This window comes from Rhinolophus sinicus, chromosome 1 (assembly GCF_057876585.1).
Source record: "Rhinolophus sinicus isolate RSI-liver-muscle chromosome 1, RSI-T2T, whole genome shotgun sequence".
Classification (NCBI taxonomy): domain Eukaryota; kingdom Metazoa; phylum Chordata; class Mammalia; order Chiroptera; family Rhinolophidae; genus Rhinolophus; species Rhinolophus sinicus.
The window spans coordinates 19144169-19169955 of record NC_142501.1 but is presented as its reverse complement, the minus strand read 5'-3'; the positions used below and the strand labels follow the sequence as shown (position 1 = coordinate 19169955).

At 35.5% G+C, this 25787-nt stretch overlaps 1 protein-coding gene across 3 annotated transcripts in view; it reads right to left on the bottom strand.

The window, feature by feature from the left end:
* Positions 1-251: 251 nt before the first annotated feature.
* The window catches only part of WASHC3 (WASH complex subunit 3), a 42285-nt gene continuing 16749 nt past the window's right edge, over positions 252-25787 (bottom strand). For all 3 annotated transcript variants that reach the window (XM_019732203.3, XM_019732204.3, XM_019732205.3), the window contains 2 exons: positions 9341-9405; positions 252-571 (listed from right to left, as the gene is read on the bottom strand). In XM_019732203.3, coding sequence (XP_019587762.2) covers positions 487-571; positions 9341-9405 — 150 coding nt within the window. In that variant the 3' untranslated portion in view covers positions 252-486. The remainder of the gene's footprint in view (positions 572-9340; positions 9406-25787) is intronic.

Below are 25787 nucleotides of genomic sequence, written 5' to 3'. Positions count from 1 at the left end.
TAACATTTATGATACAAATGTACATAATACTTTTCATGCTAAAATAGTCACAAAATATTCACTTAGCCAAATTCACATTTTTTTTTTTTTTGCATTGAGTCTGTTTTTGATAACCTCACATTGACTTTACAGTAAATGTTCATTGCATCCCTGTGATGTTCCATCGTAGTATTTACAGCACCAATTGCACTTTCTTAGGCTATTTTGTTTTACAGTTCAGGGCGCTTTATTTTGGTAATGAGACATACTGCCAGGTTTTAAAGGCTTTATTTATTTATTTATTTATTTATTTATTTATTTATTTATTCATTCATTCATTCATTCATTCATTCATTTGTTTATTTATTTCTAACACCGAGGAAGCTTGTTAGTGGATATTTGCCTATTTGATGTTTTCATGGCGAAGAGTTCAAGTTCAGGCTCGCTTTCTGATAGAACGTAAATGTACATCTACATATGTCTATGTAATTGCTATCAAAATTAAGCTCAGTCACTAAAAGAAGATTCGTTATCTGAACTTTCTTCTGTATTTTTTTCACCTTCGCCATCAGGCACTGGAGCATCTGGCCTCCTGAAAGAAAAGGAAAAACATTTTTAAAGGTTTTTCCACTTGAAAACAAGCACAACCTGTAAATTAGGTTCATCCTAGAATATTGCTGCTAATAAATGTGCCCAGTCTGCATCCGTCACTGAGAGACTCCCACTCGCCACCACCGCGTGCCTCGCGGGCGTCTCCAGCACCATGGGGATAAAGTGCTGTTCCTGTACAGGCTGTGGCCCTGTTTGCTCTTGCCAGCCCTTCCAGAGTGTGCTGCTTCCGCACTTTCTGCTTCTCATTACCATGGAGATCCAACTGTAGACAGAGATGCGATCTGGAGAGGCTGGCGTGACCAGTGCTGAGGCCATGTAGCCCCCGGGTGCACGTGAGGTACAGAGAGAGGAAAGCTGGCGATGGACAGAAAAGGAAAATGTTCATATTCAGGAAAGCTGCAGGGAGACGTCTTAAAATGGAAAGAGAGTTCAAGCATGGCTATTAAGAAACATAGGCAATAGGGAAATTTTGCAGGAGAGAAGAGTGTCTGGTCAAACAAGGTTCTTCATGTTTGTTGAGTGTTTCCACGTACACGTTTTATCTTCAGAGAATAAATATAAAAAGTATGAGTTGGTAAAAATAGCATTTTGAAGAGTCCCTAGGCAAAAAAAGGACATATGAGAATGGTTACACTCCAACTTTGCATGGAGGTGCTAGAATAAACCAAAATGAAAATTTAATGGTGTTATTAAAATAGTCACCTAGCTAGCCTCCATCGTGTTTGTCAGTAAATCACTGAATCAGTTTGTAGCACTGTCACTCAGTCTCTAGTCACTGTTACCAAGAAAGTAAAGTAAGGAAGTAAAGTATACTTCGGGGGAAACTAACAGGGAAAGGAAGAATAATACAGCTCCTGTGTCTCAATAATTAAAAACTACCAGACTGATTTCTCCCTCAGGCTCCTTGATTCTTATTAAAGACTTAGAATATCAACAAATAAAACTCTTCTTTGCCAGAGACAGAACTACTATTACTAAAATAAGAAAACGTATGGTCTGTTTACTTTTAGTTATGAAAAATTATGGCTGCGTTTTGGCTTATGTTTTTTAATATCACATCTGGCATGCTACAGAAAAGAAAAAAATGCTGGCATTGCTCCCTAGTTGTCTGTCACATATCAACCCATTTACTCTGCTGTACAATTTTAGATTGTGCTTATGAGGAAGTCACATATACTCAATACAGTAAAACTTGAAAGCTGGCTACAGCATTTCTAGGTTTGGACTGAGGCTCCCTCTGCCTAAAATACGAACAAAGGACCACAGACTTCATCACTGTCCCTAGAAGCAAGAACTGTAGCAGTGGGCATGAAAACTGGGCACATTTCCCCCAGTAACTTCTTTTTTGTTACATAGTTGATTTCTTATTGTCTTCACTTTGTCAAAAAGGAAAAAAATTACCTGAGGGAATTATTTGAACACTATAATACAAAATTATGTTAGTATCTATGGAAGCACGAACAAATAAAACAATGTATACAACTCCCCTAAAATATATGCTATTTAAGAAAAGGGTAAAAGCAGCCTAGAAGAGAGTTGAAAGGATAAAATTAATTTATATGTGGAACCACTTTTTTGATATATGTGATGCTGCATATAGCATAGTGGTTAAGAACACAAACTCTGGGCCGGCTGGTTAGAGCTCCATGCTCCTAACTCCGAAAGCTGCTGGTTCGATTCCCACATGGGCCAGTGGGCTCTCAACCACAAGGTTGCCAGTTCGATTCCTCGACTCCCGCAAGGGATGGTGGGCTGTGCCCCCTGCAACTAGCAACGGCAACTGGACCTGGAGCTGAGCTGCGCCCTCCACAACTAAGACTGAAAGGACAACAACTTGAAGCTGAACGACATCCTCCACAACTAAGATTGAAAGGACAACAACTTGACTTGGAAAAAAGGCCAGGAAGTACACACTGTTCCCCAATAGAGTCCTGTTCCCCTTCCCCAATGAAATCTAAAAAAAAAGGAAAAGAAAAAGAAAAGAACACAAACTCTGGAGCCATACTGCTTGGGTTCAAATCCCATCTTTGCTACTTAATTGTTGGGTAACTTTGGGGAAGTTATTTAACTACTGTGTATCCAAGTAACTGGATTCTTGTGATGATTAAAATAAAATATGTCATTTCATAACTAGACTGTAAGGTATATTAGAGTGCAACAGTAGTCGAGATCAGACCATTTGGCAGGAGCCATAGGTGGAGGGTGGGGAGAAGTTATATGAAATATAAGTTTTCACTGAAATTGCATTACTAAGTTTGGGATTCTTAAGTAGTCATTTATTTTACATTCACATTGTTGTGCAATCATCACCACCATCTCCAGAACTCTTTTCATTTTGCAAAACTGAAACTCTATACCCATTAAACAATAACACCCCATTCCCCTTTCCCTACAGCCTTTGGCAACCACCATTCTGCTTTCTGTCTCTATGAATTTGACACTTCTAAGTGGAATCATATAAGATTTGTCATTTTGTGACTCGCTTACTTCATTTATCATAGTAAAGGTCTTCAAGGTTCATCCATGTTGTAGCATATATCAGAATTCCCTTTCTTTTAAAGGCTGAATAATATTCTGTTGTGTGCATATACACAGTACATTGTGTTGAATCACTCATGGTTGGACATTTGAGTTGTTTCCACTGTTGCGTTATTGTGAGTACTGCTGCTATGAACATGGGTGTACAAATATATGTTTGAGTCCCTGCTTTGACTTCTTTTGGATACATGCCCAGAAGAGCAACTGCTGGATTATATGGTAATTCTATGATTAATTTTTTTCATGAACTGCTATACTGTTTTCCATAGTGGCTACATCATTTATATTCCCACCAACAGTACACAGGGTTCCAATTTCTTCATACTTGTTACTGTTTGTCTTAACTCATTTTTAAAAATTGAAACATAATTGACATATAACATTATATTAGTTTCAGGTGTACAGAATATTTCGATATTTATATATATTGGGAAATGATCACCACAATAAGTCTAGTTAACATCCACCTACACATTAACATCTAGCTACACATTTTTTTCTTGTTATGAGAACTTTTAAGATCTACTCTTTCAGCAACTTCCAAATATACAGTATTGTTAACTATAGTCACCACACTGTACACTATATCTCTATGATTTATTTATTTTATAGCTAGAAGTTTAGCCACTGACAGACCACAACTGCTTTTTAACACCACCTTTTTTTTTTTTTTGCATTTTCATAAGAATTTATTTGAGCCAAAATGAGGACACATGCCAAGGAACAAGATCTCAAATGCTCTAGAGAATAACAGTTTTGCAGCTTCTTTTATGCATTTGGAATTAAGGAGGGAATGTAAGGAAGATTATATGGAGGTGAGAAAAATCAAAGCGGGGATTGGACTACAGATAGTTGATAAGCATATGTGTTCTCTTGAGGGTGGTTATTTCAAAGATCTGTTAACCTAGATGCACAGAAACAATGGACAGGACTTGCTTATGACGAAGATTAACCTGTTACTGAAGAAGTTACATGTCTGGGGCGTGACTACCCTCCATGACCTGCCCAGTTAGGAGTTTATGATCAGATCGCCCAGTCAGGTTACTTTCTATAGAGCCCCCTTTTTACCCACAGTTTCCCCTTTTGGCCATAAATCAATCCAAAGGATGCATTGATGAGCAAACTTTTGGTTGGATAGGGTAATACTACCTTTTTTTTTTTTTTTAATTTTTATAAGAGCTTATTTGAGCCAAACTGACAACATATACCAGGGAGCAAAATCTCAAATGCTCTAGTAACACTGTCTTTTTTATTTTTATTATCTCTCTCACTCTTGTGATCAAGGTCTCTAACAGTGGACCAATCACAATTTTTTGACATTGTTTTCTCCTGTCTTATATTTTGTTTCCACTCTGCCAGCCAGTGGTTGAAGACTGGCAACTAAACTGAATGGGAACCCAGCTCAACAAGAAATAAAAAAAAATGGAACGAGTGAAAAAAAGAACTTACTTTTGGAATTGTCGGGTTGGGGAATTGAGGCCTCTTCTATCCTCAGTCAGCCCAAACCCAACCTTTAATCCATTAATGCTGTTGTGTACCAAGAGGTAGGCAAAGATCACTGGCCGAAAAGGAATTCCCTTAGAGGGCAAAAAAATCTGTCGGACATGCCTTGAATATAATTAACAGAAAATCTTGCTTTCCAGTATCCTTTTGGTTAGCACTAATAAATCCCCTCTGTCTCAGTGATAAGTAGGCTGAGGTGGTTACTTTTGTTTCTGGCAACCATAAGACAGGTCTTTCCACAGTCTGGGAGAAGAGTATAAATCTTTTGAATAGATATCTTTAGGACAAATGCCAACTGAGCTGGTTCTATTCGAAGCCTGCAGAGTAACTTGAATTCAATTACATGCTTTCTTCAGCCAAATCAATATGCTGCAAACTGTACTCTTTTACTTATATGGAGTATGACCAGTTGAATTTCATTCAGAAGTCTGTTCTTTACTGCAACGTTTAAAATACAGATTTTCCAGTTTGAGAAAACAGAATACTCTGTGTATGGTAAATATCTCTTTGTTGAAAACACAAATGTGTCTTGGTGTGGAATTAACCACTGGTCATCGCAGAACATGAAAGCATTCATGAGACTCTACAAGAGCAAAAAGATCTATTGAAAGTCAGGCAGAGAGAGAGAGAGTTCTGTTTTGAACTGGCAAAACAAGTTTTGCCTGGGTAGTCTGATAGAGCCACCGAGACAGAGGGGTAAGAGAAATACTGGCAGAAGTTTGCCAGGGCAGAGTCTGAAGGAGACAGCTGTGCAAGGTTTTTGTTTAGCTCGAGTTTCACATTTTTCTAAGCAGGATATAGGGTGCTTGTTAGCCTGCAGGAGGGCTGCTACTACAGTTGTCTGTCCTGTTCCCATCTATGATGGATGTCAGCTTGCAGGAGATTGCTATTGCGATTGGGAAATGTTCCGTTCCCACCTACGATGGATGTAAGGTGCTTGTCAGCTTTCAGGTGCAGTGCTAGCCAGGGATTCAGAGATAAGTGGTTAATGTTTAAGCTCCTTCCTACCAGCTCACAAGCCGGTTCCTGTTAACCCTTTACCTGTCTCATCACAATGGTATACAGGTAACTACAGGATTATAAACAAGTTGTGATCCTAAAGCCTGGTAAGTTGTTTAGAACTTGCTATATCTTCCTCCATTACATAACATTTATAAATCACATCTAACGCTTACTGCTTATCCAGAACTGTGCTAAGTGTTTACATCTTTATCTTATTTAGTCCAATCAACTCTATGAATTCTTCCATTTCCCATTACACTGATGAGGAAACTGATGCACAGAGAGATTAGGTAATTAGTCCGGGGTCAGATAGCTAGAAAGTAGCAGGGCAGAACCTGAAACCCAGCAAGCTGACCATTACTGAAGTCTGCTTTAGCCTGAGCCTTTAACCATCACGAATTTCATCTCTAGCTGATGGGCAGGCCCAAGGGTTAATCTCTGTATCCAAGAGTAGTACAAATACTAATTACTGCATAATAATAGTAAACAACCTTAATTCTGGGACATAAATGTAAGCCTAGAACAGGATATGACAGAAATGCTTTTTTTTTTTCTTTGTTTTCCCCTGGTAAAAAATCCAGGCATTGATTGGAAGACTTTACAAGGCATGGTTTACCTGTTTTATATTTCTGAATACAAAACTAAAACAAATTAACCTTAAAATTTTCCATTTTCTTTCCCATTAAACTCTTTTGAGTATGAGGTGACAAAGGTACTCTTTCACGTATCTTTTTTCTTTCAGTGGCATTGGAAACTAATTTTTACAATAAACAGGACTAATTCTTGGTTATATAAGAACTATTATTATTTTCAAAAATGTGGATTTTTAAAACTAATTAATCCCTTAGAAGCAGCACACAAATACTATTTATTTGGTAATTATTAGACATTTTCTTAAGTTTTACAGAATTTCTAAAGTTCGATAATAGTCATTTTTCTTAGGAAAAGAGCCAGGCTCTCTTCTCCTTTATCATGTAAACTATTTTAGTTTACAATTATGTACACTTAGCTTCCGAAATTTTATATACAATCAAATAACAATGTATTTTCTAATCAGTAGTTATTTTATATCAACCTCAGCTTTGCTTTTTGCTCAGTTCAGGCAAATCTAGGCAGTTATATGAGTCTGTTTTACTATCTAAGGCTAGTAAAAAAAGTGTATGTTTATACTTTAAAAGAAAAAAGGAAACAGAACAATCTTTACTGAAAGTTCTTGGCTGAGGCTTACTATGTACCTACGATTCTAAATGAAAGTACACTCTTCACTTGGGTGGCACATTTTCTTCTCTTCATCAGCTCAGACTTTTCTCCCAAAGTGAGGCTCTTCAACTTTTCTGTAAACATGATTATCAGAGTGCCAGAATTCCTCATTAACAAGACAGTTGATTCCTCCATTTATCATATCTGGCTAAATGCAGTTGGAGCTGGTTTGCTAGCAGTAGTGGTGATAGGTTCTAGTGAGTCACCCCCATTCCAACCAGTGCCCCTTGTGACCAATGGCCTGTACTTATGAGGTAATGGGGCAGAATTCCGGCTCCAGGCTGTGGTTGAGGAGTAGCTTTTCTGTAAGATGATGTTTGAGCTGTTACTGGAATTCTACCCTAAAACTTGGCACCATCTTGCAACTGAATGTTTTTCAACATTTACAGACAATGACATACCCTCAAACTTGCTAAGTGGGATACATCAAGGAATTATTAGGGGTACCAGGGATTCGCCTCTTGGTAGCCATCCATGGACTTCTTAGGGTGGTGATACCCAAATGGACTCTTGAAATATGAAATCAGCCAGAGCAATAAGATGGGGGAAGGGGAGCTCCATGGAGAAGAGAGAAAACATTCAAAGACACCAAAAGGGAATAAGAAAATGATACATATGGAGAACTGCCAGTAGTTTGTTACAGCTACATAAGATAGGCAAGAAATGAAGCCAGAGAAAGAATCTGGGTCTCGATGATAAAAGTATTTATATGCAATTCTAATACGTTAGATTATATGTTGAAGGCAGCAGAGAGTCACAGAAAGATTTGAATGAAGAATGAAGTATGAACAGATACACTCAGGCTTTAGTAACAGATTAAAAGAGAATAGGAAAACCAGTCAGGAACTATTATAATAACTCAGGTGAGAAATGATGAGAGGTTGAACTAAACAGCAATGGACATGGAAGCACGTGATGTGATCAGATGTGAGGGATATTAAAAATGCTAGTGTGGGTAGCTGGTTAAGTAAAGGATTATGAAGTAGCTTTAGTCTGAACAGTGGACGAAATGAAGCCACAGGGGTAAAGGGATTGGATAGTCAATGTATGTTGATGCTTATTGGGATGCTAGTTTTCCATTTATTATATTTTCTCTCCAGAGAAAAATCATCATTTCAAAGGTCACTTTAGCTCTGTTATTATAGCAGGTCTACTGTGTATTTCCAGAAGCAAAAAAAAAAAAAAAAAAAAGGTCATGGTCAATGTTAAGTATATTTATAACATATATTACAGTGAGTACCAAATGGATTGGACCCATATGTTCAATCACATTAAAATATATGTCACAATCCATCTGCTTTTAAAGTGTGTGTGTGTGTGTGTCAGAAACAATTTCCAGAATAAATGTCAAATATCCTGAAGATGCTTTAGTTCAAATTACCAATCCATGCAATTGAACTGTTTGCTACTTGGACATTATTAAATGTTAGATACATGTTGAAAATCTGTTCTTAAAAACTTTTTAAAAATTCCCAAATTTCATACTTTTGATGATAAAATATGAAAAAGAGACTGTTTTATGGTGTTTCACCTCCAAAATGAACACATTTTGTTTAAGGGCTGAGAGCCAAGAAAAATTCCAAAGTAGTATACTGCTAGTACAACATGAATGCCTGAATAACATAGCTAAATACATTGGGGTGAACTAAAAGCCCCAAACTGGAAAGACTGTTTATAAGTATCTAGATACTTACAAAACAGTCTAGTTCTGAATAATACATTAAGATATATTTTATCCAGGATGAGCTATGTAGCCAGGTTTGCTTGGATGGAATAAATTATTGTCAAATTTCTGAGCCACAAATTGTCAGCATTTCTCAACAAATAGTTAATAAAACTCACACAATCCAGTATCTAGTTTCATAATAACAATTAATGTGGATCTAGAGTGACTTTAACCTATTTATTTCTCACTCTGGCTCAACTTAGATTATGGTAAATTTCCTATACAGTAAGGTCTGAAATGAAAATCTGGTAGATAATTGAGAGAGAGCGAAACGAAGGCGAAAGAGAAAGAAAAGAAGAGGAAGAGGAAGAAGGGAGAAGAGAAAAGAAAAAAGTAAAGAAGAAAAGGAAGGAAGGAGGGAAGGAAGGAAAGAAGGAAGAAAAGAGAGACGAAGCAGGCAGCATGGAAAAAAACCATATTTCTTATGGACTCTACTTTTATGTAACAAAACTGTCATCAAATTCCATCTTTTCTGGATATCTAGATTCACCACTGATCTATTGTAAATGCTCTTAAATGTGCAAAGGCTGGTTTTAGTAGCATAGGGTAGATTTTTTATCTTTGTACCATAGCAGAGACACTATTTATGAAGGTGGTTTCCTCAATTATAAAACACTGTATAGGAAAAAGTAGAGAGAGTTTGAAATATTTTTATTATAACTCAGTATTACAAATTCAGTATCTTGGTAATGATATCATTATATTAGAAGAATTACTTACTCAAGAAGATCTGGGTCTAGTCCTTCTGATACCATTTTGTTTCTTATTGCCATGACTGGAACACCCTAAGCAAAGAACACAATATAATAATCCAATCATTACAATGCCTCCATCATAAACACAGAAAAACAGACCAATGGAACAGTCTTGTAAGCCCCGAAATAAACGCAGCATATATGGCCACCTAATATTTGACAAGGGAGCCAAGAACATTCAATAGAGAAAAGACGATTTTATCAATAAATGGTGCTGGGAAAATTGGATATTCACATGTAAAAGAATGAAATTGTATCCTTGTCTTTTACCACTTACAAAAATTCACTCGAAGTGAATTAAAGACTGAAATCACGAAACTCCTAAAAGAAAACATATGAAAAAAGCTCCTTGACATGGATCTTGATAATGATTTTTAGGGAAGTCACACCTAAAGCGTAAGCAACAAAATAAAAAACAAGTAGGACTTCATTAAACTAAAAAGCTTCTGTACAGCAAAAGAAATCATCAAAAAAATAAAAAGACAACCAACACGATGGAAACAAAAAATCTGCAAACCATATATCTGATAAGAAGTTAATATCCAAAATATAGAAAGAACTCATACAAGTCAATAGCAAAGAACCAAATAATCCAATTTAAAAATAGGCAAAGGGCCTGAATAGATATTTTCCCAAAGAAGATATATGAATGGCCAGCAGTTACATGAAAAGATGCTCAACATCCCTAGTCAGTAGAGAAATACAAATTAACACCACAGTGAGGTTATCACCTCATGCCTTTTAGAATGGCCATCATCAAAGACAAGTGATAACAAATACTGGAGTGGATGTGGACAAAAGGGAATTCTCCTGCACTGCTGGTGAAACTGTAAATTGGTGCAGCCACTATGGAAAACAGTGTAGAGGTTGAGCAAAAAATTAAAAATAGAACTACCATATGATCCATCGATCCTTCTTCTGGGAAAGGAAACGAAAACACTAACTTGAGAAGATATCTACACCCCATGTTCATAGCATTATTTATAATTAGCTAAGACATGGAAACAACCTAAGTGCTCCTTGATAGATGAATAGATAAAAAAGGTGTGAGATATATGTCTATATAGCTATATCTGTATAGATACCTATATCTATATACTCGTAGATACATTATTCAGCTAGAAAAAATGAGAAAACCCTACCATTAGGGACAATGGATAGACCTTGAAGGAATTATGCTAAGCGAAATAAGTCAGACAAAGACAAATACTGTATGAGGTCACTTATATGTGGACTCTAAAACAAAACAAAACAAACTCATACAAAAAGAGATCAGATTTGTGGTTATCAGAGGTAGGAGTGGGTGGGGAGGGGGAATAGGAGGAACGTGGTCAAAAGGTACAAACTTCCAGTTCTGAGTAAGACACGTCAGTCCTGGGATGTCATGTACAACATGATGACAACAGTTAACACTGCTGTATGAGACGCAGGAAAGTTGTTAGGAGAGTAGATCCTAAGCATTCTCACCACAAGGAAAATTTTTTTTCTTTTCTTTTTATTGCACATCTATGAGCTGATAGATGTTAACTAAACCCACTGTGGTAATCATTTCACAATATATGTAAATCAAACCATCACACTGCGCACCTTAAACTTATGCAGTGACATATGTCAATTATTTCTTAATAAAATTAAAGAAATAGAAGCTAAAAAATTGCCTCCTTTATGTGTCTCCACATACCGCTTAAAACTGGTGGCTCATTTTAAATGGCTCATTTAAAATAACTCTTATTTTGCTTTTATATTAGAATGTGCATAGCACTTGAATAATCTAAAACAGTAAACATTTTAACTGACTTAATGGATCAGTGTTTTCCAATACCATATAAGCCCAAATGAAATATTTGAGCTTTTGCATTAGTAATTCTGCTGTATAGAAGCCAGGTATTATATTCCCTCTCTTCTTATATCACCAAAAGAAAGAAAACATTGATAATTCAAATGATTAAAGCCTTGGATGGACCGGTACAATGAATACTTAATAGCATGAATAAGTTCCTTTTCAAATAAAGGTTTCAGGGTTTTCTACTCTTAAGTATAGCTATGTTAATGCTCTTTTCATAAGCAATGTCCTTCCCTTTGGACACATTATGCACAAAGGTCAAATACAATTAAAGAACTCTCCTGGGACTGTATTCTACATCTTCCCCACACCAATACCAACACTAAGCAATGACAATTCTAGAAGTGTATACGTTGCAAAAACATTGAGAATATGTGAATTTCAAAGTTCACGATAAGAACATCAAAATAGTAAGAAAAGGCAATGTCAGAAAAAAATACAATTTTACTTGAAAAGGGAATTGATTTGATGGATAAATAAACAATTATTGAAAGCTCACTTATAAAGCTCTAAGGAGAGAAGATGCAATCAAGTCTCTTTGCCAACTCCTCTTCACATCATCCGAAAAGATGAGCATATATTAACCTGATGTGTTAAATTTGAGGACTTTGATTATATCACCTTCAAAATAAGTGGGGTCACTGTGCTTTAAAAGGCTGAACGCGTGGCTGGGACTCTCCTTCATCTCTCTTCATCCCATGAGGTAGGTAGGAGGCGTAAGCTGAGCCAGGGCCCACATGGGAGAAAGCTCAGTCACCTCTCTATTGCTGTTGTGTACTCTTCCCTTTGGTCTTCCCATGTTACTAGCCAATTGGGACATTCAGTTTTGAACTTTACAAGTGAGCTTTCAATAAATGTTTATTTATCCATCAAATCAGTTCCCTTTTCAAGTAAATTTCTATTTATTTCTGAGTAAATACAGAAAGAGGCCCCGTAGGAGCTCTGATGCTCCAGTCCAATTTCTCATAGCCCTACCCTGAAGTTTCTGGGCACCCATCCAGCCAAGGTTCCCTGCTTTATTTTGCAGTTGTCCCTTGAGGTCTCAGGGATCTTACAGTTTTTTGGTCTCAGGGATCTTACAGGGTGGTTAGGAGCATACGTGGTCAGTAGTAGAATTCTGTTATCACAATCCTACACCTCCGTGCTCACATCACTACGGCAGCACAGTGCTTTATGCTGAGAAAATAAAAATATAATCAGCCCCTGCCCTCCGGGAGTACAGTCTAATAGATGTGCTACGACCACATATGACCACAATATGACCACATATACAAGCATGACCACAATATAAGCATGAAATTGATAACAGAGCCCTGTATAATGGGCAATGTTAGAACCAAGGAAAGGCAGGCAGAGTTGATGACCAGCAAAGGATTCACTGAGGTGAGTCTTGAAGATGGGATAGGAGTTTATTTAAAATGAAAAACACAAATACATAGAAATATACATAAATGTTTAATCTATCATATGTATGCTTGTCTCAAACATATTTTTTAAGAACAAATGCATACTTGTGCAGATATTTGACCTCCTTCAAAATGCTGATTTCATTTTACATTTTACCCAATAAAATCTGTGTTTAAGTCTAGGCAAGCACATGCTAAAAATAAGAGTAAAGTGGATTATAAATTCAACATGAAAGTCTTCAGAGTTAATGACCATGTATCTCTCATTGTTACAGATCTTGCCAAATTAAGTTCAGATCATGATGAATTATAATCCTCATTTTTAAAACCAGAAAATATATTAAAATTTTAATTCTTATTTACTTTTTAAAAGATGTCCAGCAAAAATGCCTTCTTTAACCATAATCTTTTATTTTTGCAATGGAGGAGGAAAAAGTCCAAGTTCTCTACAGCTTGCGAGGTTAAAGGAGGTTGGGAAAGCAAAGGATTCTTTTACATTTGCAGGTTACCAGGAAGACTTTCCCTCCTGAGAAGTAGCAAAGGCAAGGCTGTCATTTACAGGCCCATTCATACATTTATCTTCATAACTGTTCTGTTTTATTTTATAAATTAGTAAAATTTAATCTATTAAAACTCGGGTAACAATGGATACGTAAATGCATCTTAAATATTAGATGGATGAAAATAAATAGCACCATCACAAAATTTTCTTCAAAACCATACTGCTGAACGTAATACTTGTTCCATAGGGCAATCTTTAAGGTATTCTGAAAAATGAAATACGATAGGTTTGGAAGACAAAGACAGTAGAAGGTAAAACTCTGGGCTTTTTGTTAGCTTATGAAATTTAAGGATAAATGAAAGACAAAATAAAAAAGCAGTTAGTTGCTAAGGGGCAATGGAATGCTAACAGACTCTTACATGTGGGATAAAGTAAGGATGAGATTAAAACTTGAACCACTTTTTTAAATATACTACCTGGAACTAAGACTTGAGAGAAATATTTTTAAATAAAATGTACTTAATGATCACATAATAATAAATTTCATTTGATGGAAGAGAAAGTTGACTACTTGAACAACCAAGTTGGGAATTGTGCTTGATAATTAAATGCCATTCAACTATTTAGTATAACAGGGAAATTAGAAGTTTGAAACATTTCATAAAAAAACACTGAAGTGCTTAAGGAGAAATGGGAAAAAGTGCAGAGTTAATGTCATACTTCTTTAAAAAGACCTCTCAGTTTCTATTAACTATGGTTTGATGGTATAAGGTCTTTCTACAAACTTGACTATGTAACTTATTTATTATACTTTAGCATAATCCACAGGATATCATTGGAAAGGTTAAACAAACAAGTTACAAAACCGAGAAAACAGAAGGGAAAAGAAATGAGACGGAAAAAAAAACAAAAAAAAACACACATTTCCTAAAATACAGCAAGGAAAGTGTGTGTAGGGTGGGAGTGAGGGAAGGTGGTAAAAGGGAAGGAAGGAATAGGAACTGGGAAGTTGGTGGAATTAAATAAGCTCCCTATTTTAACATTAGTTTCATGGACTTGGTTATAGTATAAGAATAATAGAAGTCTGAACTCTATAAGCTCCCTATTCTACTCTTAGTTTCTCGAACCTGATTCCAGCAAAAGACTATTACCAAAATTTAGTGAGTTTTTAGTCATTTCTGTATCTGGATATATATATAGATAAAGGAAGATACATATAACTGATAATATCTTTCCCTATTAGAGACTTTACTATTATCATCACCTTAATAAAAATCTCGTAAAGCGTGATACAAAAATAATTTGGCCTGTTACAAAGGATGCATTCCAAAGGGATTTGCTGAAATGTTTCTAGTGACGTTGCTTAGAAAATTGGTTGTTTTGTTATATTCATTCTTAGAGGTTAAGGAACAGCCTGGTTTGTTAAACATCAAAGAAGTGTCCAATTTCTAATCTCTAAGAGACAAGGCTACTGGTGGTCTTAGGAGGACAGGAGAGGCCTCAAAACTGAAGTCTACTGAACTGTGGGATTATTTTTGGCAAGTGATAATGGCAGTTTGTCCAACATAAGTAATGAAGAAGAGAGAAGTCAGCCATAAGTTTGATGTTCCAAAAAATCATGTCTATTTGCGTCACTGGAGAAAGTGTGTAAAGAAGCCACAGTAATGAAATTATGATGGCAGCAGTAATAGTTAAACACTAGTTTCTTATATCACAAAAACTGTTTGGGGTTATAGGACTGCCAATATTTACATTTATGTGTTATTGTGTTAATGAAAGCCAAGCTACTACATTCCTTTATAAAACATGTTGAAATTTTCCTAAAGTTTTAGATTAGGAGAAAAAAAACAAAAACCTCTTAATCAATCTAATAGAGATAAATTACTTTCCCTTTTTTTTAAATAACAAAAAAGTGCCTTATATTTTAGAGTTTTCCCTCTCAGTTTATGAGTTTGAATCATAACAATTCAGTTATGAAAGATGGAAAATATGAAGTTTGTGAAGTTTTCTTCCCTACCTAGGTCAACAATATAAGAAAAGATCTACTGAGTTGATAGGTGGATGGTACTTGTTTTATTTGAAGGGAAAGGGAATGAGTAGGATTGAAAAGACGCTATGGGTTAGAAAAAGGCAGCCAGTCCCCCAATCAGGCTAATTTTAACTTAGTAAAATGCTCAATCCTTTCTTTGCCTTCTGATTTTCAATAATGTTCTCTTTGAAATATCTATACTGCATTTTATGAAATATACTAGTAGGGTGTTATATTTAGGATAAAATTTTTAGATGAAATATTCTATATAATAGATAATGAATGTTTACTAAACAAACCATAACACAAAAGCAAGTGCACGCTCCATCTTTTCTCATTCTGGAAGCTTTCTGTAAAGGAATACAAAATTAATTTAAACCTTTTAATCACTGTAGAATGAAGATGGCTACCTAAAAAAAGGGAAGCTTTATTTCTAATGACTGTACGGATTTAGAAAATGACAGATTCTGATATTAACTCTGATACTGTTGCCTGCATGGGTCATTCATTTGAACCTAAGTATGTGGGCAAAGAAGCAGCTCACAAATCTTGACTGGCACAATTCCCAGTGTCCATGGACCTAACAGGAAATTATTCCCTTTCAATGTTATCTCAAGAGATCAGTTCCACAGGGAGAAAGTATTCCCCACTAATTGCGCATCAGATTATCTTTGAAGATGAAGGAACAAATCACATGATAAAATGGACAAAAATGACACAGGCCATGACTAGGCTCCAGGAAATTGGTAAGGCAGCTATTCTTACTTTATTCATAAAATAAATACATGTTAGCAGTTCCATCTGTGCCTTTTAGGCATGGGAACAAAGGTTAACCTAAATGTCTATCAAGAAAACCTTTAAAATTTTATTTCAAAAAGTTAGGGAATTTATTGTTATGGGACTCAAAATATACCATGTTTCCCGAAAATAAGACCGGGTTTTATATTAAGGTTTGCTCCAAAAGACGCATTAGGGCTTATGTTCAGGGGATGTCATCCTGAAAAATCATGCTAGGGCTTATTTTCCGGTTAGGTCTTATTTTCGGGGAAACACGGTAGCTGCATCTATTTTCCCATGTGATTGATTCCCCCCCCCGAATATTCTTGTAACATGATAAATATTAGGTATTGACCATTTCTTAGCGCCTCAAATATTTGTTGACTTAGGAGTAATTTGGTGCTGTGGAAGACCCATTTTCCTCCCTTTATTATAATGCAAAAAACCCAATAATTTAAAGACTCGCTTTGATAGGCTAATTAATGCTATAACACCATTATGAATACGTCAGATACATTACAGCTTTGCTACACCTCATTTCACTCAAATGATATTTGTTGTTGAAGACATGTATTGATTAGAATTGTCTAAATCTATATGTTTACTTACTTTCTAGGAACAAAAACTTTAAAAAGAATCATTGCAAATCATTTTGGAATTTGCTACTTGAATTAAAAGTGTAACAAGTTCAGATGGTCTCTTATTCAGTTTTTGAAAACTTACTGCTATATGTACCTATTCAAGAGGATTTAAAGAAATATCTCCAAATATAGCAATAAAAGATATAAAGAATAGACTTCTTAGTAATTAATGATAAAGATAATTCTACTGATTGAAACCACAGAATGTTCACTTTTGAACTAATTTTTCAATAGTGGTAATGTGTTTGAACTGATGTATTATGAATTTCTCATTCACTGCCCATAGGCACCCATTTAAAGAGCAGTGGCCAGAATTAGGCACCCCATGAGGCTACTGAACCACAATGAAGGGTCCTCAATCTGGTATTAATGTGTCAACAGCACGTGGTCTAACCAATTAACTGAATAAAAGTCATTTGTGAACTCAGACTAGGAAAAGAATAAGAAAAGTTGGGATGTTGTATTATACCATGAAAAACTCTGGTAAGCTATACTTAGGTCCAGAGATACGTTTATTTTTTAAATTCAGTATTAAGATAAATACAAAAGATGTACATATCTTCAGGTAGAGGAACATATAATTTTCATTCATTTTTCCCAATAAAATATTTTGAAATCAATTTTATTTCCCTTTAAATCATACAGTTAACATATTAGCATTTTCTGCAAATTATAAAATAATCCTTACCAAAAAATTAACTTACAAATGAGGTATGTTGTTGCATCTTACATTGCCGTGATCTATTCAAGGCACATTATTTTCCACACCAGGAGAGTCCACCCCATTATGAATACTTCCAGTATCTGAGATCCTTGTCCAAATAACGGTGCTAAAGTGCCTCTGTCAAGTTGATGGTCTCTAAAACCTCTGAGACACTTTTTTTCACCTCAGGTGACTCAACTTCCTTACGATAGCTCATTTGGCTCCTGGGGTCTTTACTTTTTTTCCCCATTAACTAACCATAATCTTAGAGAAACAAATTTGTAGTTAAGGTGAGAATCATAATATTTCTATAAAGAGTAAACCTAAGTAAGTAGCTACTTAATTTACATTACTATTATTTCCTCCTCACCAATTTGAAAAGCTTTGATCAGAGGTACCATATTTCTGACGAAGGTAGTCAGCAGGAAAGAAAGATAGACGGGCACTGAGAAATCAAAGTTGGGTAACTGAAAAATTATAATTGGATCTGAGTAAAAGAATTACACCACACATTTCAGCAAGTATAAAAACTGTCATTGTTAGTGTATGTCTTCAAAAGCTTCCTTGTGAACATTAATAGTCATGTCACAACTTCTAAGTAAGAGCGAAGAAGTTGTTTACAGAAGTTGGAATGAAAGATATGAAGTCAAAAAAGTTAAAAATATTTTTCTGCTAAATGCCTCTGTCTTTGTTAGTTCCCATTTTACATATCATTTAAAGGAAATTCCTATGAAATTTAAACCTACCTGAAGCTTATCCTCTAAAAGTTGCCTTTCCTTGCTTGCTTGCTTATTTGTATTCCTTCTTTTTTCTTTCTTTTGTGGGCAGAGGCGTATAGAAGTATAGTGTTATAGTGAATTTAGGGCAGATGAAGTAAATTTTATTGGTGTTTAGCAAAATAAATAAACTGAAATAAAGAATTACATGTTTTGGTTTGAAAGGACTATTTCAGATAAGCTGTCCTATACATTATCTCAATTATTTTAATTATGATACCAATGACACAAAACTATAATATAGAGAATATATTCCTTAAGAAATATATTCTTCAAACATACTTCTATATTTAAGAAAAACTGATTTGACAAATTTAGCACCCTAAATTTATTTCCTTATTATTTTTAAAAGATTATTTTGCATTCTCAAATTTATGTTTCTCTTACTCCCCCTTTTAAGTTATTTTTAAATTTAAATTAATTTTTAATTATCTGATATATTATTAAAAACAAAGAATGCAAGTGTACAGTAGCCAAATGTCCTCCTATAACTCTAATGGAGACCAATATCTGTATACACCTGCTTGTTGGTCTGACAGAATTCTTCAACTTTCATTGAGCATTCCAAACCCTCCTGAGTGAGGTTCAGAGTTGAAAATATATTTTTCCAGAAACCATAAGCACTATAAATAAACATAGTTATGGTTAAATAATTAGTTCCTGGAAACAAATTATTCACAAATCAACACTTTTGTGGTAACTGAATGCTACCAAATCAACACTTTTGTGGTAATTGAATGCTATCCGAGGATAACTATAATGAAAAATGTGGTATCAGTATTAATATATTCCGAGCTGTATGATTATGGCAACAGTCGTTATTAGTGAAGACTACATAAGGCATAGATAAGAATCAAGGCAGGTGCATAGAATATTACCAAATGGATACTGACAACCATGTAAGTTGGTAGTACCTGTCCCACTACATGTTTTTCTTTCAGTGTTCTAACTTCATACATCAGGGAAAGTATGAAATTGAAAACCTGAATTTAGCAATATCACTGTTTACTGCTCTCTAACAAACATATATAAGAAAAATAAAACAGCAAAGAATAAACAAAAGGGCAAATACACCATTTAAAAGCAATACTTCTCAACATTAAATACGCACATGGTATGACTGGTTCTGAACTCTAACTTTGAAGGCAACTTGGGGAAGGTTCAAAGGGCAGCCAGAATATTGACAAATCACCATCTGTCAAACAGGCATAGTAATTTCTCACACATGGTTTCCTTAGAAGCTAGTTCACTGACTTTAGCAGAGAATAAGGAATTTTGGTAGTTCTTTACCAAAAATACAACAAAAAGTTACCTGTTTCTAGGTTCTCCAGACACTCAGGCCATGGCAAAGCATAGTAACACCCCAGGGGCTCCCAACTGGTGGCTGTCAGTTTTCTGCCTTAGGGGAAATTGCTATCCAATCCTTCTAGCATTTGATATAAGATAGAATGCAGAGGAAGGAAAAGAACAGTGGTCACTTGAGTTCCATTTATCCCAATTCAAAGTTACTACTCATATAGTCTACCATTCTGCTAACCTTTGCTTCTTTCTTTTAGTTGTGGTCAAATGGATCTGGCTGGCCATTTAGTTGATGGGAAGAATAATGTATTTCCCTTTTCAATTTTCAAAGTTGGCTAAATTATGCAATTAATTCAACAGAAAAATGTTTATTTGCACCTTTACCTACGTTCATGTGTGTGAGAAATCAATCATTGTACAGTGTGAGGCAAAAAAAGCACAAAAAGTTTTCCCCCTTCAAGTTTTATGTGCTCAAAAAATACTGACCTTGATATTGATTAGTAAATCATAGGTATTATAAAGGAAACAAAACACATACTAATATTATAATACCTACAGAGTTAAAAAAAGATGAGAAAAGAAATAATGGTTGTTAAACAAAATCCATAGCAGGGTTTTCCACAGCTATGACCATATATGAACCATTTTTTACTATACTGTCGGTCAGTGACAAGGAACTTACCCTAGAGCTCTCTAGACCATGGAAAGTCACACTGGGGTCATATCCCAAAAAATATTTTTAAACCTTTTAATTACTCTTACAAAAACTACACCTTATCTAAAGAGCACTCTACTTCATGCTTGATTAGTTTTGCAAGGTCCAAGGTACATAACTTCTTGATCAACATCTTTAATAATCAGTTGGAGACTCTTCATCCTTAGGTAATGGAAGTCCCATTTGCCCAGGCCAACATCCACTACTGGCAGCAGATGCATCAGAACCACCAGAACCAAGGAGATTATTCAATTCACATTTTAAGCCAGCCAAAGAAAATAGAGCTTTAAAAAAGCCTAAGTGTCTGAAGAGACTGTTTTGGCAAATCTGGTTTCAAAAAACACAAGTCATTAGCTTCTTAATGTGGAAGTCGGACTTTCCCAATGCACAATTTATTACTGGCAAAGGATTCACCAAGCTCTGCCAGTAAAAGGGGGAGAATTGTTGGAAAAGTGATCTATGTACACAATTCCAGTTAAGTTATAAAAGCAATATGTAATTTAGTAAAGGCTTGTGCTGCACTATTATGACAACAAACATTAAATCAGAATCAATTATCTGTCACATTTGGAACACAACAGTATTACTCACTGAAAAATCTTGTGTAAAACTTGCTTAAAAAGGAAAAGAAAATCAGAAAATGCCAGCAGGTGTTCCAGGAACATTCGTTAATAATGAGATCCAAATCTGGGGATCAATTAAATAGATCATAAATCTAGAGAGAACTTCAGGTCTCATTTTTGGTATGAGGAAACTGAGGCCTTAAGAGGCAACATGACCTGAACATGGTCACACAGGATGACAAAGCTAAGAAACTGTATCATGTTGCATCCCAGAAGTACAGAGTAAAGATCTGGGTGTACTCTTAGGCATTCAAATGTCTCACATAAACAACTTTCTGGAACTGTAATCATTCTTATATCTCACAGATGGTAGTAACCCAGGAGTGAAAGAAAAAGGTATAGAGACCAAAAAATGAGGTACTGCTTATTTCTCTGTGAACTGGTACTTGTGACATTTGAAAAATTCTGCTGGATTATGTTCAAATGAGTTTATATTAACTGAGCAGTTTTAACTGTCTAGGCTCTAAAATAGATTGGCAGGTATGTGACAAGTGAGGCAAAGCAAAATAATAGTAGTACATTCCAGGAGCTAACCAGGATCCAGGAAAAGGAAGATTTTGTGGCAGCTTAGGAAGAAAGCCAAAAATATTGTAGTTCATTGATAATTAGGAGGCCTGAAAATTGTTAAATATCTGTATTTGTAATTTGCCAGACTTCCTATGTCTTCCTGTCTAAAGTGAATGATCACTACATGGGTTGTCAAGCAAATTCAAGGTTTTATACCAGCAAAGAAGCTAAAGTAGCTTGAAAAACATTTGTCTATTCTCTGTTTTATTAGAGAGAATGAAATGGTTCTAAACAATAATTCAGAAAGGAAGAAAGTGGAGAGACTACCAGAGGGTTGAGGGTCTAGTAAGTATTAAGATGCTGAGTGGAAGAATATTACACTTTGGAAAAAGATAAACTCAGCCTAAGTGGAATTACAGGTATAAGACTCTGGTTGGGGAGCAACAACTCATTTTTAAATTATAAAAATATAAAGGCAATTAAAAATGAAAGAAATCTTGTTATTGTCCTTAGGAGTTGAGAGGACGTCTGGAACTGTCAGTTCCCTTTTGAGGATACAGGAATATTATTTTTAGAATCTTAGGAATACATTTTTATAATCTTGATATAAATATAGTGATTTTTTTTTCAGAAAGACAGGCTTTTTTGGAGATCATGCTATCTTCTCTTTTGTTAATCCAAACAATTCCCTATACAGAATATAAGCTTCTAAAATTCAGCTTTAGTAACATGTAGTAATGTGTACGATGGGTGATAAACTACTCAAGACCATACCAATAGACAAAGTGCAACTCATTTGATGAATTATGCTGATATTAGTCTTTCTCTATATTAACACCTAAAACTAAATTGTTGAGTAGTGGATAAGCTAGAGTTACCTTAGTCACCCTTTGAGGTCAAGAAAAATTGGGTATTTTAATAAAAATATACAATCTTGTTGGGAAAATGATACATTTTCCAGTATGGATAAGGCAATTTGTAATGAAGCTACCCTCTAGAATTAACTGAGGTTAGATTCCTCCTTACAGGAAGTGGTCAGATTTGTTTTTCTTTCTATCTATATCCCTTTGAACCAACACTCAAGGAACTGAACCACTTTAGCAGAATGAACTGATAAGATGACTATCACAGAAAATAGGAAGGCATTTCATCACCCTGGAGTATAGAGATACAAAGCTATATCTAGATTCTTCCCATGTCAATGGCAGAAATTGAAGGAGTCTATGTACAGATTGTAATGGGTCTCTAAGGACTCTCCTGTGAGGCATTTTCTAAAGCAGGGTGCTACTGTCATCTGTTCTTCTTGTTATAGTTCTGTAAAGATATGGATATAGAAAACACTGCTAATTATGCAGTTGCTGCTGAAGAACAATAGTTTCAGCGCTAACTTATGACATTAGAATGATTATATACTCCTCGAAAAGTGCTAAGTAGCTCAGAAGAACCAAAAGATTATCCTTAGTAAGACTCAAAGGTATGATCAAGGGGCTTTAAACTGAAACCAAAGAATAAAAAAATCCGCAGGGCAGAGGATTTGAATACACATTGTTCCAAGGAAGATATATAGATGCCAACAGATATATGAAAAATGCTCAACTTCACTAGCTATTAGGGAAATGCAAATCAAAACCACCATGAGACTATCACCTCACACCTGTCAGAATGGCTATTATCAAAGAGCCAAGAAATAAGTGTTGGAGAGGCTGTGGGGAAAAGGGAATCCTTGTACACTGCTGGTGGGAGTGTAAATTGGTATAACCACAGTGGAAAACAGTATGGAGGTTCCTCAAAAAATTAAGACTAGAACTATCATATGATCTGATCCCGCAATTCCTCTTCTGGGTATTTATCTGAAGAATATGAAAACACTAGTTTGAAAATATATATATGTACCCCATGTTCATTGCAACAATACTTATAATAGCCAATATATGGAAGCAACCTAAGAGTCTATCAATGGATGAATGGATAGAGAAGATGTGGTACATATAAACAATAGAATACTACTCAGCCATAATAAGATGAAATATCACCATTTGAGACAACACGATGGAGCTTGGGGGTATTATGCTAAGTAAAATAAGTCAGAAAAAGACAAAAACTGTATGATTTCACTTACCACGGAATATAAAACAAAAAGGTAACATGAAAAAAACAAAAATAAACTCATAGACAACAGAAAGGTGGTTACCAGAGGGAAAGGGATGTCAGGGAAGGGTGAAATGGGTAAAGGGTATATGGTAACGGATGGAAAGTAGGCTTTTGGTGGTGAGCATGCAATAGAGCATACAGATATCGAAATATAATGTGCACTTGAAATTTATATAATGTTATTAACCAATGTTACCTCAATAAAAAAATAAATTACTTAAAAAAATCCTCAATTCAAACTGCAAGACTATGAATAGCAATAACATGACGGGGGAAAACAGAAGAACTACCGTGTTTCCCCGAAAATAAGACTGGGTCTTACGTTAATTTTTGCTCCAAAAAAACGCATTATGGCTTATGTTCAGGGGATGTCATCCTGAAAAATCATGTTAGGGCTTATTTTTCGGTTAGGTCTTATTTTCGGGTAAACAGGGTAGCAGGTAATTATTAACAGGAGAGATATAAAGAAATAGGAAACAAATCCAACAGCCTAAAAAAAAGTGTGTGTGTGTGTGTGTGTCTAGAGCAAACCTGAAATTTCAAAATAAGTAAATCCCAGGGATGGCTAACCCTTATTAATAAATAGGAACTGGCATCTGAAAGGCATATATTACCATGTTTTACAATGGAAGGACAAAGATACCTATAAATCAACACAAATATGGAAATTCTTGAACTTGGGCTAAAGGAACCCCTAAGTGAGGCTAATAAAAGGCAACTGTTGTATTATGAGGTGGAGCATACTTTTTTGGCCACCTGGCCAGATGAAGAATTTAGATGAGGTTTTCTAAAACATGCTGCAAACAAGCACAAGGATAAAATACAGATGTGATGTACTGGCAGTTAAATTTTGCCCAAATCGAGCATCTGATAAATTCCTATATGCTGAAAAGTTTATCCTTCAACAGATAAAGGAAGCACTGAGGGAACAGATTTAACTATTTCATACTTAACATTTGTGCAAAAAGATAGAACTGAATGTTGATGCAGAAGTGCCAAGAACCCTGGTCATAATCGTGCTCAAGAAAAACAATCCCGGCCATTGTCAAACATGTAGCCTATACCTGCCCTTGGTCATTTTGACAGTCACTCATAATATACTTAGGAAGCTGAGAAACGGTGGATTTACAGAGGGCTCAGGAAGATTAATGACTGGCAGACTCATGTGCATCGGGAGGGAGACTTCTTCTTGGTCTATTCTTAGTTTGGTACCACAAAACATTGTAAATCAGTACTCTGAAGAAATGGGAGCATTTCTACACATTTTCAAGTGACACAAAGCTAGCAAGGAGCGTTAACATGTAGGATAAAATATCCATTCAACAAGTATTGATTGAGCACCTTTATAGGCAAAGTGCTAAAGTGAATACAAAGGTGAATCAAGACACAGCTCTTCTTCCTCTCATGGTTTTCTTTTCAACAGGGGAAATAAAAATATGTAAATAATCACTGAACAAGGTTATGAACTCATAAGTTCCATAAAACATATAGATAAAGTGATTAGATAGGTCAATGAAGGGAGATATTATTCAAGCTTGATGTGTTGGTGGGTTCAGAACTAGGGATGATTTAGTAAAAGTGCTCATAGGAACGTGTCAAATAAGTAGAATTTGGACATGTAATAATCAAAAGAAGTGGGATCTAGATTCAGAGGTGGAAAAGCATGGAGCTTATATCGGGAAGGATTTGTGGTTTTGTATGAAGAATGGAATTCAGGACAGGGAGCAGTAAGAAACAAAAGTTGGGTAATAAGATTCTGGGATACAGGTTGGCACAATAAACTAAAAACAATAAAATTAAATTTAACTAGGATGAATTTACAGTTTGAAGATGGCAGTGTAAAGATGTTGCTCCCCCCTTTCTCCTTGAAAATTACCCCCAAACAATAAGGCACAAAGAAGTCAAACACAAACTCCAATTTTAATGACAAGAAGGTGTATATGAACCACAAGAACGTGGAAATGATTGCTGACTTAGCAGAGCAGAGGAAGGCCAAGTCCATGTGCCTGAAGAGGGAGATGCCGCAAAGAAACAGCACTTCCAGAACCCTGTAAATGCTGAAGAATCAGAATCTCCTACCAAAGGCAGAGGGGACATAACGTACTGAAACCAGGAAAATTAAACTAAAATCTGGAAGAGTCTGAGGCACAAGAAACTGAACTCCTGCTCCTGCTCAGTGAGACTAAAGAAATGGGCTGAAGCTAAGCTCCAAGTACTGCTAGAGCATGTTTGTTTGTTTGTTTGTTTTTAATAGAATGAATAATTATTTATTCTATCATAAATGTTTCTAAGTAAAACTTCTTTGAATGATGTGACAGGCTGAAATATTTTTAAATAGTTCTTCATGAGCATGGCTTTTTTAGAACTACACATGCTCTAGCTCCAAGTTCCAACTCCAGATTCTAATTTCGTAGGGTAGGGACGAGGAACTTGTATTTTG